The 17,210-nt window shown below is 37.6% G+C and overlaps 1 protein-coding gene across 1 annotated transcript in view; it reads right to left on the reverse strand.

Moving 5' to 3' along the window:
• Window positions 1–16,966, reverse strand: part of DHX29 (DEAH (Asp-Glu-Ala-His) box polypeptide 29) — a 34,109-nt gene extending 17,143 nt beyond the window's left edge. Inside the window, exons 1-20 of the mRNA XM_010005396.1 lie at window positions 16,888–16,966; window positions 15,315–15,388; window positions 14,418–14,531; window positions 13,764–13,893; window positions 13,242–13,384; window positions 12,494–12,619; window positions 11,964–12,090; window positions 11,538–11,699; window positions 10,772–10,937; window positions 9,253–9,376; window positions 8,170–8,766; window positions 6,721–6,864; window positions 6,451–6,627; window positions 5,743–5,883; window positions 3,918–4,062; window positions 3,586–3,706; window positions 2,544–2,628; window positions 1,875–1,963; window positions 1,154–1,282; window positions 234–309 (exon numbers count right to left, since the gene is read on the reverse strand). Of these exons, the coding sequence (XP_010003698.1) occupies window positions 234–309; window positions 1,154–1,282; window positions 1,875–1,963; window positions 2,544–2,628; window positions 3,586–3,706; window positions 3,918–4,062; window positions 5,743–5,883; window positions 6,451–6,627; window positions 6,721–6,864; window positions 8,170–8,766; window positions 9,253–9,376; window positions 10,772–10,937; window positions 11,538–11,699; window positions 11,964–12,090; window positions 12,494–12,619; window positions 13,242–13,384; window positions 13,764–13,893; window positions 14,418–14,531; window positions 15,315–15,388; window positions 16,888–16,966 (2,949 nt within the window). The remainder of the gene's footprint in view (window positions 1–233; window positions 310–1,153; window positions 1,283–1,874; window positions 1,964–2,543; window positions 2,629–3,585; window positions 3,707–3,917; window positions 4,063–5,742; window positions 5,884–6,450; window positions 6,628–6,720; window positions 6,865–8,169; window positions 8,767–9,252; window positions 9,377–10,771; window positions 10,938–11,537; window positions 11,700–11,963; window positions 12,091–12,493; window positions 12,620–13,241; window positions 13,385–13,763; window positions 13,894–14,417; window positions 14,532–15,314; window positions 15,389–16,887) is intronic.
• Between the last annotated feature and the right edge of the window lie 244 nt (window positions 16,967–17,210).

The following is a 17,210-nucleotide window of genomic DNA, read 5'->3' on the forward strand; positions in this document are numbered from 1 at the left end:
AAGGAATCACTTTGTTAAGCAGAAGTCAGTTTGAAGGCTATTTAACTAAATTTGAATTACCATTCTGAGGTAAACTGGAATAGTATAGCATGTTATTCTCACTCAGCAGCATGCTCTGGATTTTCCACAACACACAAATAATGGGTTAGCCTCACTAACTACATTAGATTCGGGCTGTCCTAGCAAGTCTTTTTAGCTAACAAGGTCAGTAATTCAAAAAAACAACAACGTACCATAATATGAAGGCATAATTCTTCCAAAGGCACACGTAGTATTTCTGGAACAGAATATTCCATGAAACTTTCGAACCTGCAACATGATAAAAACAGATAATGACAGATATTCTATTTAATCTTTGAATTCAATTTATAAACTCAGGTTTCACATGCTCATTCTTTGCTGATGTTATTTTTGGTGATAACTGGGTAGGGAGTGGCATGTGTTTTAATGCATGGGTAAAGTGCTCATCCTTTAATTCAAAGTGTGTGTGGTAGCTTGGAAAGCAAGAGTTTTAGTGGAAGAGAGGAACAGCAGATCTCAATTTTCAAAACAATTTTTTTAAATGCATAGCTCCCAAACTGAAAATCTTGCATATGGCTAAAATCTACAATGCATTGGTTATTTCAAAACACTTTACCTTAACTGTTTCTCAGCGGGAAGCTGCTTCTGACTTTGACAAGTAGGAAAAAGATTATTCCACTGCAGTAACTTAAACTAATTCTGCAGTGCTGTATGATTTAATATTTTCCCATCTCTTATCCACATAGATACCACTTCTGAATCTGTGGTTTAGAAACGCACAGATTCATCTGATAAAAAGTTCTAAGTTCAGGCAGTAAGGTTTGTGTACATTTGATGCAAGGCAGTAGATGTAGTTAAAAGCTGATCTACAATTTCAGAGTGCTGCACTTTTCCTTTTATGTTGAGAATTTTTTTGATAACACATTACAGAAATACTAAGCATAAAATTGACTTTTTCTTAAATTGTGAAATGAATACTGCTATAATACTTTATTGATAAGATATTCATATAATCTGTATTTTTGTAGTTCAGTCTTTCGAGTTTGCAGTGATTGAAGTGAATTTCAAGAAGACCTGCCCAGAAAAGAGATTTACCTGATTTACCAATTCTTGCTCACTGAGTTTACAGTACCTGTCTCTTGTGTACATTCGGAAGCAGAATCCATCCCTAACACGTCCAGCTCTTCCTTGTCGCTGCAGAGCACTAGCTTTACTAACAAAGGTCTCCTCCAGGGAACTCATCTGGCTACTTTCATGGTACCTTAAAAATTGTAAAGCAAGTGCCCATTCAGATTTCAGAATTTAAATTCTAATGCATGCTTAACTTAAATACCAGCATATTGATAATATATCTAAATAGCATTTCTTAAAAAATACTTTCGGTTTTGAAAACTGAGCATACATGGGGAAAACCGTGCGTCACAGGATCTTGGATACAACTGACTCACGAAAATGTAAAAATTGAAAAATGAAAGAGCTGTTGTATTACTTCATCTTTCCAGCAATTCAGAATTGCTGGAAACATTTTAACACATTCACATTTTAAACAGAAAAAAAAATAAACTTAAAACTCAAGATAGTATAAATATGATCTACTTAATTTCTAAAACGGTACTCAATCATGACTCTCCACATCTACAGACAATTCCCCTTGTTATTCTTCACACTGTTTAAAAATCCAAAGATTCATCCCAAACTTATACCTAAACTGCAAGCTGTTCAATGAGCTCAGCAGATTATTTTTTTTCCCCTAGAACTATAGTTTTATAAAAATACTAAAATAATCTTGCAGTACTCTAACCTCCAAATAGTTACAGTAATCACAGCAGGACTGATGAAAACCAAACTCTCACCTATTTTCTTTTGTTCTCCCGGTATCAATTACAAAGACAACATCTGGTATCGTAATGCCTGTCTCTGCTATATTGGTTGCCAAAACAATCTGAAATGAAGTAATAGGATATAAAGAAAATAATTATGGAATTGTCTAGCAGTTTTAATACTTTTGATCAATATTACAAAATACGTTTGGTTAAAGTTGTTTACCCATAAGTGTTTCCTTAAATAGTCTGACAAAGCATTCAAAGCTACCTAACTAAAATGGCTTAGTCTTCCCCAATATTGAGGAATTAAGTTAGGTGAGAACTTCACACTGACTTTTTGTATTATAAACCATCAAAATAGTACCTGCCAGAATGGGCCAACTTTAATTTGGCTGTGAGTAAAATACTATTTTCCAAGATAAAAGCTCTAGCTGTTGGTTAATAGTAATTGAAAATGGAGAAAAGCAACAATTCAAGAAGTCTTAGAAAAAGACTAGGTTACAAAAATTTTCTGATTACTGACAATGTTTTCATAGCATGCTAACTTCTACTTGTTACAGATCAGCCAATTAAAGAATTGTTTCTTTGCAAAAAGAAAATTCCAGGAACAACTAGCTGTTGTGTATGTCTGTATGATATGATTTTAAAACAATCAGATGTGCACCCACAAGGTGAACTTTGCCTTTCTAAATGTCATACCTTTCTAATACCAAGAGGTGGTATTGTAAATGCAGCTGCTTGATCTTGAGTTGACAGAACAGAATGCAAAGCTATCAGCTTGTGCCTAGAACAAGAAATGATACTATTCAATACACACTTATCAAATTAAAATCCAGTAGAAAAAAAATACCAGAAAAATGGCAACAGTTAGCAGAAAGCAGCTAGAATGGATACTTGGAAGAGCACAAAACTTTGTACCATTAGGTATGAAAGTCTGCTTCAGTGTTTTATTACAGTATCAAGAAAGGTTAACACCACTAGTTCATAGGGCTACTCTCCTAATTGGCAGTAATGCAGAAAAAATACTACTGCTGCCAAACTCTAGGTTAATGTTCATCAATAGCCTAGCTAAAAAGTGAACTAGGTGTCCATGAACCTGCATTCTTTACACTGTGCTTCCAAGACAAGACCATTATTGAAACTTCACACAGAACTATTAGTAAATGCAACTTTCAGCCTGAGTGACAAAGGCCTTCAGAGGTCAGATAGCCACAGAGATTGGTGCTTTCCTTCTTTGCTAGACCTTGACATCTCACTCCATCTATGAATCTCTATAATTTGGTAGCAAATGTTCTATTTATGCCATTGTATTCCTAACGTCTAGTTACCCACAAAATAAATTTCAAAACTGTCTGTCACTACAACCCTATGCCATTTCTCTTAGTATGTTGCTATCTCTGGATATCTTCTCAGGAAGTAGTTGCTTCCATGTGAATAGCAAGCCACAGAAAGCTATATCCCAGATAAAGCAGCTTCCATACCTTAAGCAGTGGAAAAGAAGTACTCAAGTGCTTTGTGATTAATTAAGTTTGTTGAAAACTAAAATCAAAAGGGAAAAAGTTATAGTTGTACCATTCCTAAGCACCTGTCATTTTTGCCTGTATCATTTCTAGATAATAAAAGCACACTTTTAGTACAAACAGCTCAGAGGTGTAACTCTGTCTCACTTTTCAAGAATAGCAGACCTTAAAACCCAATTAACATATTAATTGTTTAACTTTATAGAAGATATCTGCAATACCTGTCATGCAAGTTAAATCTTCTATCAGTTGAAATGAGATCATACAGTTGTTGGATATGGGCAAGGCCTGGTAAAAAGATGAGCACAGCACCCTCAATGTTCTTGAACTGAGGACTTCTATCTGCAAAGTTACAGTAAAGACACACAATTAAAACCAACACAGGTTTGCAAACAGCTTAACTCGAACAAGAACTAATTCTGGGCCCAAAGGTAAAAGCTTCTTAGAATATTTCGTGTAAGAATGAAATGTGTTTCACTATATGTAAAAAAATTGGAAAGCAAGTTGAAAGGACAGCATCAGGGATATAAACTTCACAAGAGGTACACTGTACCTAAGTATGCAAGCAACTCCAAAATAAGTTCAAGGTTGATCTTGTAAGGGTTCATATAGAATATAGCTTGCTGTGTACGACTGCTGTACTTTGCATAGTAAGGAGCCAAATCAATACCGGATCCAGACTGGACTGGGACATGCTCCTAAAATAGAGAAGCAGGAGAAAAATAATACACTCAGTGGTTTAGGAGAAGGAAAGAGAGCAGAAGGCCAATTTGCTATTCACTTAGTCAAGGTTTCTGTTGTGGTTTAACCCTAGACAGGAACTAAGCCACACACAGGTGCTCACTCACATCCCTGCTCGGGGGATGGGGAGAGAATTGGAAGGGTAGAACTGAGAAAACTCCTGGGTCAAGACAAAGACAGTTTAACAAAAGTCAAACGCAACGCAAAGCAAAACAAGGAATTAATTAGCTACTTCCAGTTAGCAGGCAACTGTTCAGCTGTCCCCAGAAAAGCAGGGCTCCATCATGTTAGAGTTAGATTAAATCAAAGGCACCTTCATAATCTGTGCATAGGTATCTACCAATATTAAACAGCATCCCAAAGATAGGAAATACCTAAGTTTGTGAAAGCAGTACTATACAGTCTGTTTCACAAATGAAAATAGTTTCCAGGTCTGCATCTAGCATCCAATTGGTATAAATTCAAAATGGGATAACAAGGTAGCTACTTTTCTTTCAAAACTTCTATTTTGGGGTACAAAAATCTAGTCTCATCTTTTTCCTCTCCCTTACCTCTCCCTTCTCAATTAATGGTTGCAATGAAAGTTAAGAGTGAATTAGGTGGCAACTCCTGGAGTGCTTTGGAGCAGGAGGAAAAAAGGAGGAAGGGAGAGATGGCAGAACAAATAGACATTTATATTGTTTATAAACATCTTACAGATACATACATGCCATAAGGCTTCTGTGTTAAGCGGCACGATTGTAAATTATTTAATTGTTAATCAATTCACTTAAAGAAGCTTGCCACCATATATCCTTCTGTTCTGAAGGCTCAACAGAAATAAACCACAAAGGTGGAGGAGCACTCAGGAGAGCACTTGGGATTCAACTACAACATGCTGTTGTGATGCATGGGCTAGCTACCACTCTAGGAAAAAAGAATTAGCAGAGCACATGAGAGAATGTATTTCAACACGTGCATCAATGTGCAGACATGCCAAGCTAAAAAGTCCTGCAGAGACTTTGAAAGATCAAGTCAGAAAAGACAAGGATCTACCAAAAAATATAGACAGTCTAGATGAACAGCCTAAACTGCCTGATGTCAGACAGCATTCACATGCTCTTCCTTCAGGAATTTTGATGCAAACGCACATGCAGCTGTCACTGCAAACTACGTACAGGATCAATCACATCCTGTTAAACCAAAAAGCTCTATACAACAATCTCACATAAATAATCTCGTTTGGCATAACAAGTTGGAGGATCTTAAGTTTTTCAGCTAAGAAGGATATGGCCTTGCCTCATCTCTTCTTAGGTTCAAAACTTGGATGAATTCTTCAGGGTCAAAAAAACCCAACAATTTCAATGCTTTCCCATGGTGCTGCTTATAGATCTACAGCTGGGAATATGAAGGGGAAAAAATGACAACTACAGCAATATCAAGGCAGCTATATCAGAGTTGGAGACAAATGTAAGGGTGCAGTGTTAATAAAAATTTGGCTTCCACTGTAGGAGTGCCATTATGTTTGTCATATCAACTTCTAATATTAATATTTAATAAGCTATTTAATTATTTAATAAGCTATTAATATTTAATAAGAGGAATTAAAATGATAATTTAAAAAAGTTAAGTTTCAAACAAAACTATAAATGTTTTACCTGATACTTTGTAGTGCTTCCTCCTTTACTAGTAACATTTATTGTTACTTCCTCCTCCTCCTCCAAGAATTTCTGACAATATTCTGAGTCTTTCTCCAGAACATAGCCAGTTGCTTCAATTACGTCTTCAACATGGAAAATCTTCAGTGAAAATGTAAAGAAATACAAGACATGTCAAACCTTTTTTGGTTTTTTAAAGCTTGCATACACATCTGAAGAGGGCAAGCTCTTCCCTTTCATGTTGTAATAGAGCTTGCAAACTTCCCCTTCATCTTTCTTACGATTTTTGAAAGTCTAAACTTAGAGCTGCTATGAGCTTGTCAATGGGCCTCTCCACATGATCACTAACATTAGCTTTACCATAGCCTACCTAATGTGCATGAGAAACACACGTAAGTTGCATGGTGGGTGGAAGTTATTTAATGCTTTCCTTTCTATCTAGATTAAACAGACAAAAATCAAAGTATCACTGATGGACTGATTTAATCAATAATAAATCCATCAGAAAAAACAGTACAACCCTATACTTCAAAGCACTAAATATGTATTTTCAAAAAGGAAGAAGGTTACAAATCCTTGAACAAACATTTAAGATACACAATTTTTGTAAGCAAGTGTTCTAGGCATACTTCCTATAGACAGCAATGAGGCAAACACTCTATATGTGCATACAAAGTATCTGGCATAAGCAAAGAAACATTTACCTACCTCAACGGGGTAACTCCTCCCTGAGATCCTTAAAATGGGACAGTGTGAGAAATAGCTGGAAAACTTCTCACTGTCTACAGTAGCACTCATTAAAATCAGATGCAGGTCTGAACGCTTATGCAATATCTCCTTTAGTATAACTAGCAAGAAATCAGACTGGACACTTCTTTCATGTACCTAGAATCAGAAAAACATAGCTATAGTAAGACTTTAGCACAAGTCAAGGCCCAGAACAACTATAGTTTCTGCAGAATAGTAAGAGCCGACAACCTCATCCACAATAACATGAGATATGCTTGAAAGAAGACTGTCTTCTTGAAGTTTCCGAAGCAGGACACCTGTTGTACAGTACAGGAGTCTGGTGGCTTCTCCTGTTCTTGATTCCATACGAATTTGATAACCACACAGGGAATTCTTAAAAAAAAAAAAAAGATTTTAAAGGAATAACTTAAAATTTTATACAAGCTCAAGATATTAAAAATTAAGTGAAACTTAAACACTGTCATACTCAGAGACTGCATAACTTGCTAATTGTATAGCATGGTGAATGACTACCATACCATTTTTTCATATATGCACTTCCTTTAGATAAAAGAGAGAAAACACACTGAAATCTACAACTAGGTTTCTCCAGAGTAGCCACAGCTGGTAAACTCAGTGTTTTGATGGTTGTCTATGTTTAGGTTGTTGCTCTATCAGTTGATGACCCCTCTCCTACTGAGAAGGGGAATCAGGAAAAAAGGAGGCCCATGGATTGAAATGAAAACAGTTGTCATAATAACTATTACTAATTCAAATACTAATATGAAATACAAAGTTATACTCAGCCCATGTAGTGGTCACTAGCTGTGGGCTCCCAGTGGTGGATGCCAGATGTCAAACACTGAGCACCACAGCTCCAGCAGAGAGCAGGCCTTGCAGGGCAGAACTTGGATGAGAGCCTCCAGGGATGGTGGCCATTGAGGTAGAGCCCCATCCCCAGAGCAAACTTCCCAATTCATAGCTAGAGCAACTCAGTTTATAGTATAGAACACATCTGCTGGCCAGCTTGGCTCAGCTGCCTGCATTTGGCTCCTCCTAGCCCTCAGACTGGCTAGCTCAAAACTGCTGAGGACTTTTATCACTACAGAAATGAGCATACCATTGGTTGGCCACTAACTAAAACAAAATACCATATGAACTTTTATCTCACATGAGTGGGTGCTTCAGTCTTCTCAAAAATTGCAGCTTCCCTGAACAGAAAATTTGTTCTATAATTTTATCCTAATTAAACCAGAAGTTTAATAAGGGGTTCTTTGCAGTACTTAAAAATATTTTTTCACAAATATACTACCACAAAGCATACAGGACTTTAGTCTTCTTCAAGCAATTCTTCTTATGTTGGAGGGCCTCACTCAAGGCCACATTGGTCAGAGCCTCATTCAGGAGAGTTTGCATTCACGAGAGATGCCACAGTTTGCAGAATGTGTTCCAGTGTCTGGCCATTATGAAGCACTCTCTCTTAATTACCCTCCAAAGAATTTAGAAACCATGCATGGATACCCAGAGGGTCACAAGTGAATTTGGAAAGAAACAGTTGACATAGCAAGGCAACCTTTTAAAAAAAAAATTAACATCTAATTATTGGGTTGTGTAAGAAAGAATGTTTACACCTTGTGGCAACAATCCAGCCCCCTGTACCTGGTCAAGACTAGCAAAAGGAATTCAGACACAGCTTACTTTTCCTCCTGGTCCTGATTCGCAGCCCAGCTCTTCACAAACCCTGGTTGCGAGACTCACAGCTGAGATTCTTCGGGGTTGTGTGCAAACAATGTTACATTTACTTGATCCTTCATCCAGCAACAAGTCCTCTAACAAGAAATGGGGCACCTGGGTACTCTTTCCACTGCCTGTTTCACCAGCAACAACAACTACTCGATGTTTTTTAAGAGCTTCTACTATAGAGTATCTGTGCTTAAACACAGGTAACTCCTGTCTCTCTTTCAGAAGCTTTTGGTATCTGGAGGAACTTTGCAGCTTTTTGAACAAAATCCTTGAAGGCTCCAAATTATCTGTTTCTGATGTCTCAAGGGAGAGACTGCTGAAGTCCTCATCAGAAACTAAATTTTCCCAGGAATCTTCAGGACCCTCAGCTACCTTTGATTGGTTCTCAGATTGTAGCTGCTGTTGTTGTTTGAGTTTGTTTAATAATCTAGCAATAAAGTTATCACGAGGTTTGTTGGTTTCTATCTTGTTTTCCTCTTCCTTTTTCTTTTCAATATCCCTCCATTCTAGCCAGACATCTCGGTAGGTAGGAGGCAGCAACTGATGAACTGACTTGAGATAGAAAAAGCAGAAAAAAATTACTTTCTGTACTAATTAGTGGTGTCACTAGCATTTAAGATGTAAATGAACTTGAATGGCAAAAGATATGACAAAACATGAAATACAGAGTGATTTCTAAATACAAAAACTGTGATAACAGTAATATAAACATCAACAATACATTTTGCTTTTTAACTGGCTTGCATTCTTTACAATACTCAATAACCAGTTCTACAATCAAAAAATGTCATCCCTGCATACTGCAACACATACACAAGTGTAGATAAAAGCTACTGAACACATAAAACAAGCATAGAATTTAAAGGGAAACACACAATTAAACTGTTCTGAGAATTTACTACAGATACTAATGGTTGAACTTGACAGTAGGTATTAAAGGTATCTTCCAACCATAATGAATCTATGATACTATATTATAACAAGCAATTGCAGAGGCAGATCCCTGGCTAAGAACAGTAATACTGGAGAAAATCTTACTTGTCCTTTGGTTAAATGATAGAGTGCCAAAGTAGCAGCTAGATGTTGTGCTTGCATACTATCTTCTGTTACGATTGTAGGACACATTGTCATTATGTCATCTGATGATTTGGTAATCCTGACCCTTAAAGACAAAGTCATAAAGGCATTTCCTGAATTTTTGTTACCCATAAGAATTGCACAGTTAGTGGTTTTGTTTAAAACATAACAGTGAAATTAAAATAGAGAAAATAAGCTAAATAAATTTAACATTACTCAGTATTTCATAAACAGAAACAGCTGGTAAGTTTTGATTGAATAGCAGAAAATTTTCAGCAGTGGACTCCAGCAGTTAATGTGACTATTTTTTTTGGTCTCATAACAAGTGTCTTAATTTCCTTCAGAGTATTTCTTAGCAAGAGTATTTATAGACATGCAGATCACCATTAAGGTTAGTTGCTTTGGAAGAAGAATTAAAAATTTGTTTGTTTGCTTGTGATTACTTTGTACAGATTGAGATGACTATTAAGGTTCTGAGATGCAAACATCTGTTTAACAGATACAAACCAGTCAGACCAGCAGTCAATTTTCTCACATTCTGTGCACTGCACTGTTTTGGTTACAACCTTACAGCAGCTTTCACACAAAATTCTAACTTCCACTTTTTTTTAAACAATCTCTGAATGGGTTTTGGTATTCATGGGCTTAAAAACTATGATTGAATGTATTACCTTTGAATGAGAATGCCAGGAGTTAATTGTCCGAGTTTATCTCAGAAGTTTGCTTCAGAACCTTTCATTCAGCAGTACAGAATTAAAAACTAATCCCTTATTTACATTGTTATTTACTAGAATCTTGTTTTTGTGATAGCATCTAGTGTAAGCATTGCTTTTGCAGAGCTATCCAGGCTGAGCCCTCAACACAAGAAGGATGCAGAGTTGCTGGAACAGGTCCAGAAAGGAGCCACAAAAAATCATGTAAGGACTGCAGCACTTCTCCTGTGAGAGCTGAGACAGCTGGGGCTGTTCAGCCTGGAGAAGACAAGCCTCCAGGGAGACCTCATAGTGGCCTTCCAGTACCTGAAGGGGCTACCATAAAGCTGGGGAGGGACTTTTTACAAGAGTGTGTAGCAATATGATGAGGGGTAATTGTCTTAACCTAGAGCAGGGTAGATTTAGATTAGACATTAGGAAGTTCTTTACTATCAGGGTGGTGAAGCACTGGAACAGGTTGCCCAAAGAGGTGGTGGATGCCCCACCCCTGGAGGCATTGAAGGTCAGGCTTGATGAGGCTCTGAGCAACCTGATCTAGTTAAAAAGGTCCCTGTACACTGCAGGGGGGCTGGGCCAGATGACCTTTAAAGGTCCCTTCTGACCCAATGCATTCTATCATTATAAATACTTCCCTGGTGCACTAACGAAGAGTTTGGTTTAAACACACTTTATTTAAATCTGAATCAATGTGAGAAGACAGAAGTAGCCAGTATTTAGATTTTTAAATGAACTAAGAAGAAAACACAAAATTTATAGGAAATACATACCTACATTTCCAATATTTTCCAACTGGAACCTTTTCAAATGCAGGATTTGGACTCTTGGGAAAATTCTTCCTGCACCAGTCAATCAAAAATTGCTTTGGAGATTTACCAGTCCAGCTTCGAGCACTATAATCAAAATTTCTTACATCTAATGGTTCTTTTTTCTTCACTACAAGAAGAAAGAGACATTTTAAGTCTTCTAAAATTAATTTTACACAGTTATATTACACACTACTTTGATAACCAAGAACGTTCTTACCTTTTCTTCAAATGTATTTTTTACTAGAGAGCAGTATTTTCTGAAATGTTTTTCCAGAAACACTAGTATTGATACGTCAGAAATTCTTGCTTTTCCCACAAAAGTACATATCAGCAAATTAATCACAGCATTTTGTTTGCCGTATGTGATCATCCAATAATTTAAGGGCTTCTGCTAACTTTATAATTAAGTAATGTAGGAGTTTGAAGGTTTATAATGAAATTAGTTTAAAAAAGAAGAGTGACAATGAAAACAGTAATCAGCCCTACAATTAAAATAATAAATTAAAAAAATCTAGACATGACAGCACAGAAAAAAATCGCTTTCAATATCCACTAAAACACAGATCCTTTAGAGTAATCTTGTTCAGTGAGGTAGTTCACCTTGCCTTTCCAGCAACCAGGGCTTGACGACTCAACACTGCAATGCAATGTAATCTAGGAAAAACAAGAACTAGAACAGGGAATTTGAGGTATGCTTTAAGCTTGTACTGAACCATTTTCAACACACCTTTGTCTTCCTTTGCAGCACCTTCAGGTTTTTCAAGCAAGCTCAAATCCAAAGTGGTTTCTTGTGGCTGAGCAGAGGGAGTTTTTTTCTTTTCATTTTGTTGTTGGTTTGTAATCTTTATAGCTGGATTAAATACTGGATGTTCTTCAAGTATTTCCATTTCTGTCAGAGAAAGAATTGCTAAGTATTCACTTTTTAAAAAGAAAACATCAGTTGTATTAATTCATACTGAGTATCCAAAACAGAAGTAGTGAAATGTTACTGACTTTTCAGAATTTGACCCCCATGAAGAGGACAGATTGAGGAAAGTCTGCAATTCACACAGTGGCTTAAAAAATGATTAAATCAATTCAGTCTGACTCAGATTTAGTTGCCTAGCAAATACACAGGCCACAAAATAAAACACAGAAATTTGCATAGCTCTACCTTGCTGAATTCTTCTTATTTTCTCTTGTGCTTCCTTCTGGCCTGGCTTGTCTTTGTCTTGCTTGGAGATGCTTGCGCGTTCTTTTGCTTCTGCAAGCTTGGCAGCCAGATGTACATACCTCTCATTCTATTTCAAACAGAATTATGGTTGTCATGTTTAATGAACTTCACATTAAAAAGTAGGGCATTTTTTTGTCCAAGGAAGCACAATTAGTTTTTATGTCATTAACAATTAAAACCTCTTAGAATTTGACAGTCTCCTTCCTACTCTCAAAACACGCTTCAAGAATTTTTCCTTTCCAGCACAGTATGTTCTGTATCTCGAGCCCAATTAAAAAAAAACACAGGAAAGGAAAAACAACATAGGAAAAGAGAAATTTCAACACACTTCCCCTTCAGTAACCTGCAAAAGTAAAAATATACAGCAAAAGTACCCAAGCCCCTATTTTAAACAAATGAATTCACTATTTGCAGATGTGTTAGACGTATCAGTTTTTGAAAGACTGGGAAGAAATGTTACTCTATCTTACTGGGTCAAACTTTTCTTCATCTGCCTCTTTCACAGCCTCATTCTTTTCTTCATCACTCTGTTGCTCAGCATATCGCAAAATCCATTCCTTCACACTCACTTCTTTTTCTTTCACCACACATGTCTCCTAGGAAGAGCAACAAAAACTAGAATTACTAACAACAGCAAGTGAAAACACCAATGCCTTTCTCTGCCAGTATTTAGGAACTATTGCATCAGATTTTATATGTAAACTATGTTACATGATATAAATAAAACAAAAAACATGAAGCAAAGATCTCCAACTAGGGTAAACATCTCACCATATACTTAGATAATCTTAACACTTGAATGATTGTAACTGCTGTAAGAAAAAAAAAAAAAGCCAACAAAAGAACATTTTTGCAAGAAATCTTTTCAATTTCTAGGTTTAAGATTCAATAACTACCGAAATCAAAACACTAAGTGTGGAGGCAAATTTAAACCCACTCAAGTGGGTGAAGAGTGCCATCAGTAAAGAAACATCATGAACCCATTCCAGAAGAAAATTAAGCTTTACCACAAACATGGGCTAATAAGAGTGTTCAAGACTTCACAGTAAAAAAAAAAGTGTTACCTTCAAATGACCATGACACTGAAGTTAAAATAAAGCAGGTGACAATTATTAAACATAACATATTTTCAGAGGTTTTTCACATCGATGTAGGAAATTCTGTGTTCAGAAAACTTTCTCTTCCCTGCAGTAAAGGTAAATTAATTTCTCAGACTACCTTAGTTTCAGGGCCATTTTGTTTCTTTTTGTTATCTGCTAAGCGAGGTGGGGGTTCACATCTTGGCACAGGAGAACAAAACTTTGCTCTAGGTTTCTGCTGCTGTTCTTCAAACTGCTGGCAAAAGCCTTCGGGCAAGGCATCTTCAAAACAAAAAAAAGGTCACAGAATATGTCATAAATAATTACTGAAAATAATTTAAAGTGTGTTGGGAGCCAACAAGAACACAAAGCAGGAACAGCATGCATGAAATAAAATTAGGCTTTAGCATTTAGGTAAGTCAGCATTTGCTTGCCAGACTCCCATCAAACTCTGTAATAGGAATAAGAAGTCTGTAAGACTTGATACATTACAAAACACGCCAGAACAAGTTAGCAAGACATCTACGAAAGCAACGCTGTGATGAGGACCCGTCTTAGTGAAACAATATATTTAACTACATTATGAAGCATTCCCATGCCAGAGTAGGCCCTATTACTCTTCCGTTAAAAACTGGATTCAATCTTCTGTTTCTGTACTCACCATCAGGAAGGTTTAAACAAAGCCAATCAAGTGCAGAATGAAGATCACCTCCATACAGTAGGGTATTTTTCATTGCTTCCTCAATGTGCTCAGTCTTAAAAGAGAATCTTTGTAAAGCCATGTACACATCCTATAAAAAGTTAAAAAAGAATAGGTTTTAATCTAGCAATCCAATATAATCTTGTAAATTCCTATTTCCCACATATCCAAAACCTGGCATTTAATGGTAGACAGTAGAAATGAACATATCACAAGGCTGAGCAGAAAATCCTGATTTGACCACACATAGCTTATAGTAATTTTATTGTAAGTAGGTATGCATAAATAAATCTACACTCCGGCCTCCGTACAGAACATGTTCTCTAGGTAGAAAATAAACCTACAACTTTCCAGGTCTATGGAATAAAAAATGCAGAAAACATAAATCACTGAGATAAAGTTTTACTCCTCTTTCCCATCTGAAGACTCCTATTTCAGTTACTGAATGAAAAACGGTGTAAGCATACTTGTCAATTCCTCTGACTTCATTAAGGTAACTACTGAAAAGCATCCTCCACTGGCTTGCACTATAAGCCTAGCGGGCACTATTCGAATGGCAAAAAAGAAACTGCTTCTTCTAAATAAACAGTGACCAGAGAACACTTTAAACTCTACCTGTAGCTTCTTAGCAGTAAGTCTTCTGGAAATCATTCCTTTGTCATCGTTCTGTTTTTTATGGTCATTGATTACATCAATAATCCTTTTCTCCAAATCACCTTTTATCATCACCTGAACAGAGAAAATTAGTTGGCACAAAGAAAGCATTCCAAGTTTTTGTACCATTTCAATGCTCCTCACAGCTAAGGAAATAAGGCAAAAATCTCTCTGCCAATCAAATCCCAACTTCTCCAGCTTTTCATAAGAGCAGTAAACTTTTCTTACAAAAGGGACAGCTTTTTTCCCCATTTTGCTTTTGCTAGCTATACGCTTTTTATTTGAATAGAAGAGTTCATTCCTTATTGCAGAGATGGCCCTTTTAAGACTTCAAGGAAATTTACAATGTCAAAGGAAATACTATGAGGACATAAAAAAATGTCTACCAGAAAAACAAGGACTTTCTCTTCTGCTTACTGGACTGGTATAAAATAATTTGATCATCAAGACAGACTCAGTGACACTCTCCTCCCTACCTGGCTTAAAAAAAAAAATAATTTTAGTAAAATAACAATTTTAGTATTATTAACAGTTCTGAAATAGGATGCAAGTTTCGGTTGCTACTGAGGCTGACGTATAAAAGCTGTATTCTTCCTCCGACACAAAAACCATATGCACAGAAGCCCAAACGTAACATTTAATAGTCTCGCATGCAATGGTACTTAAAAAAATATAGTAATTCTCTTGCCCTCTTAGTTTGTTTCTTAAAGCACACATTAAAATCCCAAACACACCAAGCTCAAGACAGTCAACAAATAGTTTACCTACATAACAATACTGAAGAAGAGCTGAAGAAATACTTACCCAGAGAAGAACACAACGAAAACCAAAGGTGTTCTAGCTAATGAAGACACTCACCTTAAGAACAGATTTATCTAGATTTGCTGCAACACCAGAATCTGCTGCTGAACTGAAACTGTAAGTTTTTGGACCTGCAAATTGCAAATAACCATCAATTACACATACAGAACACAGAGAACATTATCTATGGTAGCTAAAGGAGACCAAACATAACACAGGTCAGTGTAAGGAAATATTACACTAATTTGCCAGAAATACACAGGTCCACAAAACCAAGAATAACCGATGATAACAGAGGGGCCCTCGAACAAGCATCAGTGAAGAAGGGTATGACTCTTAGCAGACAAAATGGAAAACATAAGGAGGTACAATGGAATGAAACGGGACTGACTGCTCACTCTCTCCACGCATGAACAAGGAGCACCAAATAGGGAAGCTAATGGCGGGTTCAAAACAAGCAAGACTGTCGAGTTTTTTTTAATTACAAAGTGCACAGCTGTGTAGCAGAACTCATTGCTGCTAATGCTGTGGATATTGAATTTTTACCCAAGTCCAAGGGTAGACAAAATGGCTTTGCAAAAAAGAAATCAATCAACTCGGGACAGCATTGAAAAAATATGGCAATTGGCTCAGTTGCCTGGCTCAGGCAACAGGAAGACCTTAGGCCACACCTGTTGGAAGTATCACTGCATTTTCAACCTATTCTTACCCAGGTACTGCTTTTGACCCCTATCTAGGAGGGGGCACTGTGTGACAGAGGCTTTTGGTCTGATCTGCTATGGTCATTCTTGAATACTTTTCCTTCAGCAGCTGCTAGAAAATTAAGTTCACAAACCTATTTATTGTCATTAGAATGGTCTGGCTTCTCACAACACACAGATTACTGCTACATTCCCTCATTTTCAGAAGGAACATACCGCTTCTGATACTGCACAGGTAAAAAGAAACTGAGCAACCTCACAGCTTTCAGTGCCCCTTGAAGCTGTGTGCCAGCACAGGGGAGCAGCCTCTGGAGGCACTGCTACCTCCCAGCTCCTCAGCCTGCCAGCCCAAAGCTCCTCAGTTCCCAGCTGCCTGCAGAGAGACTCTAGTAGAACAACATTTTAGACTAGCACTGGGCATGGGTAGCCACATTTAGAAAAATAAAACCATTACCTCTGCTCAGGAGCTACCAAGAGCAGTTAACACTCATTAGCTAATCCCTGGTGCTTCCTGGTGGGCTGCACAACTGCACAGTATTTAGACTAAACTGACTTACTCTTCACATACAGTGACTTGTTTCTCACCACAGTAGACAACCTGGGAGACAAGCAGGATAGCTTATGAAGAGGACTCAGCACCACAAGGTTGGAGGAGTTGGAGACACAAGAAATAGGTCTAGCAGAGCCCAATTTTTTAAAAGCAGAGCACATGTCTAGATTCAGAAAGTTTAAAATAATGGATTACACAGCTTTGTGTTTACAAGCTGGAATCTCTAATGTCCTGGCGACTGCATTATTTGTTTGTAGTCTGCAATACAAACTGTTCCTAACGTTAGAAAGTATCTGAGCTACTTCTGGCAGCGCTGGTTTATTGAAGACAATCATCTCAACGTGCTGCAAAATACCAATCTTTCAGCCTGCACCCAGACCTGTGAACCAGCTCATTCGAGGCTGCCCAAGTGCTTCCTGGAACTGCTCTGGCCTTTTAACGTGGCACAGGAAAAACATCCGAGATCCGCACGACACCGAGCACACACAGCGTGAACTGCTACCCAACCAGCTGGTTTCTGGGGAACTGCCACACCAACACCTGCCCCACGAGCAGCGCCAGCAGCCGAGCGGGAGACTTTCCGTCACTGAGGCAACGCAAGGCTGGCCTGCTCAGGGACACCTCGGGAAGCGAGAGGGCCAGCCCGGTGCCAGAGAGCTCTGCGGTGCCTCTCCCCACGCCCGGCAGCGCCGGGCCGGCCCC

Source organism: Chaetura pelagica, unplaced genomic scaffold, assembly GCF_000747805.2.
Source record: "Chaetura pelagica isolate M959 unplaced genomic scaffold, ChaPel_1.0 scaffold37, whole genome shotgun sequence".
In the NCBI taxonomy this organism is placed as follows: Eukaryota; Metazoa; Chordata; class Aves; order Apodiformes; family Apodidae; genus Chaetura; species Chaetura pelagica.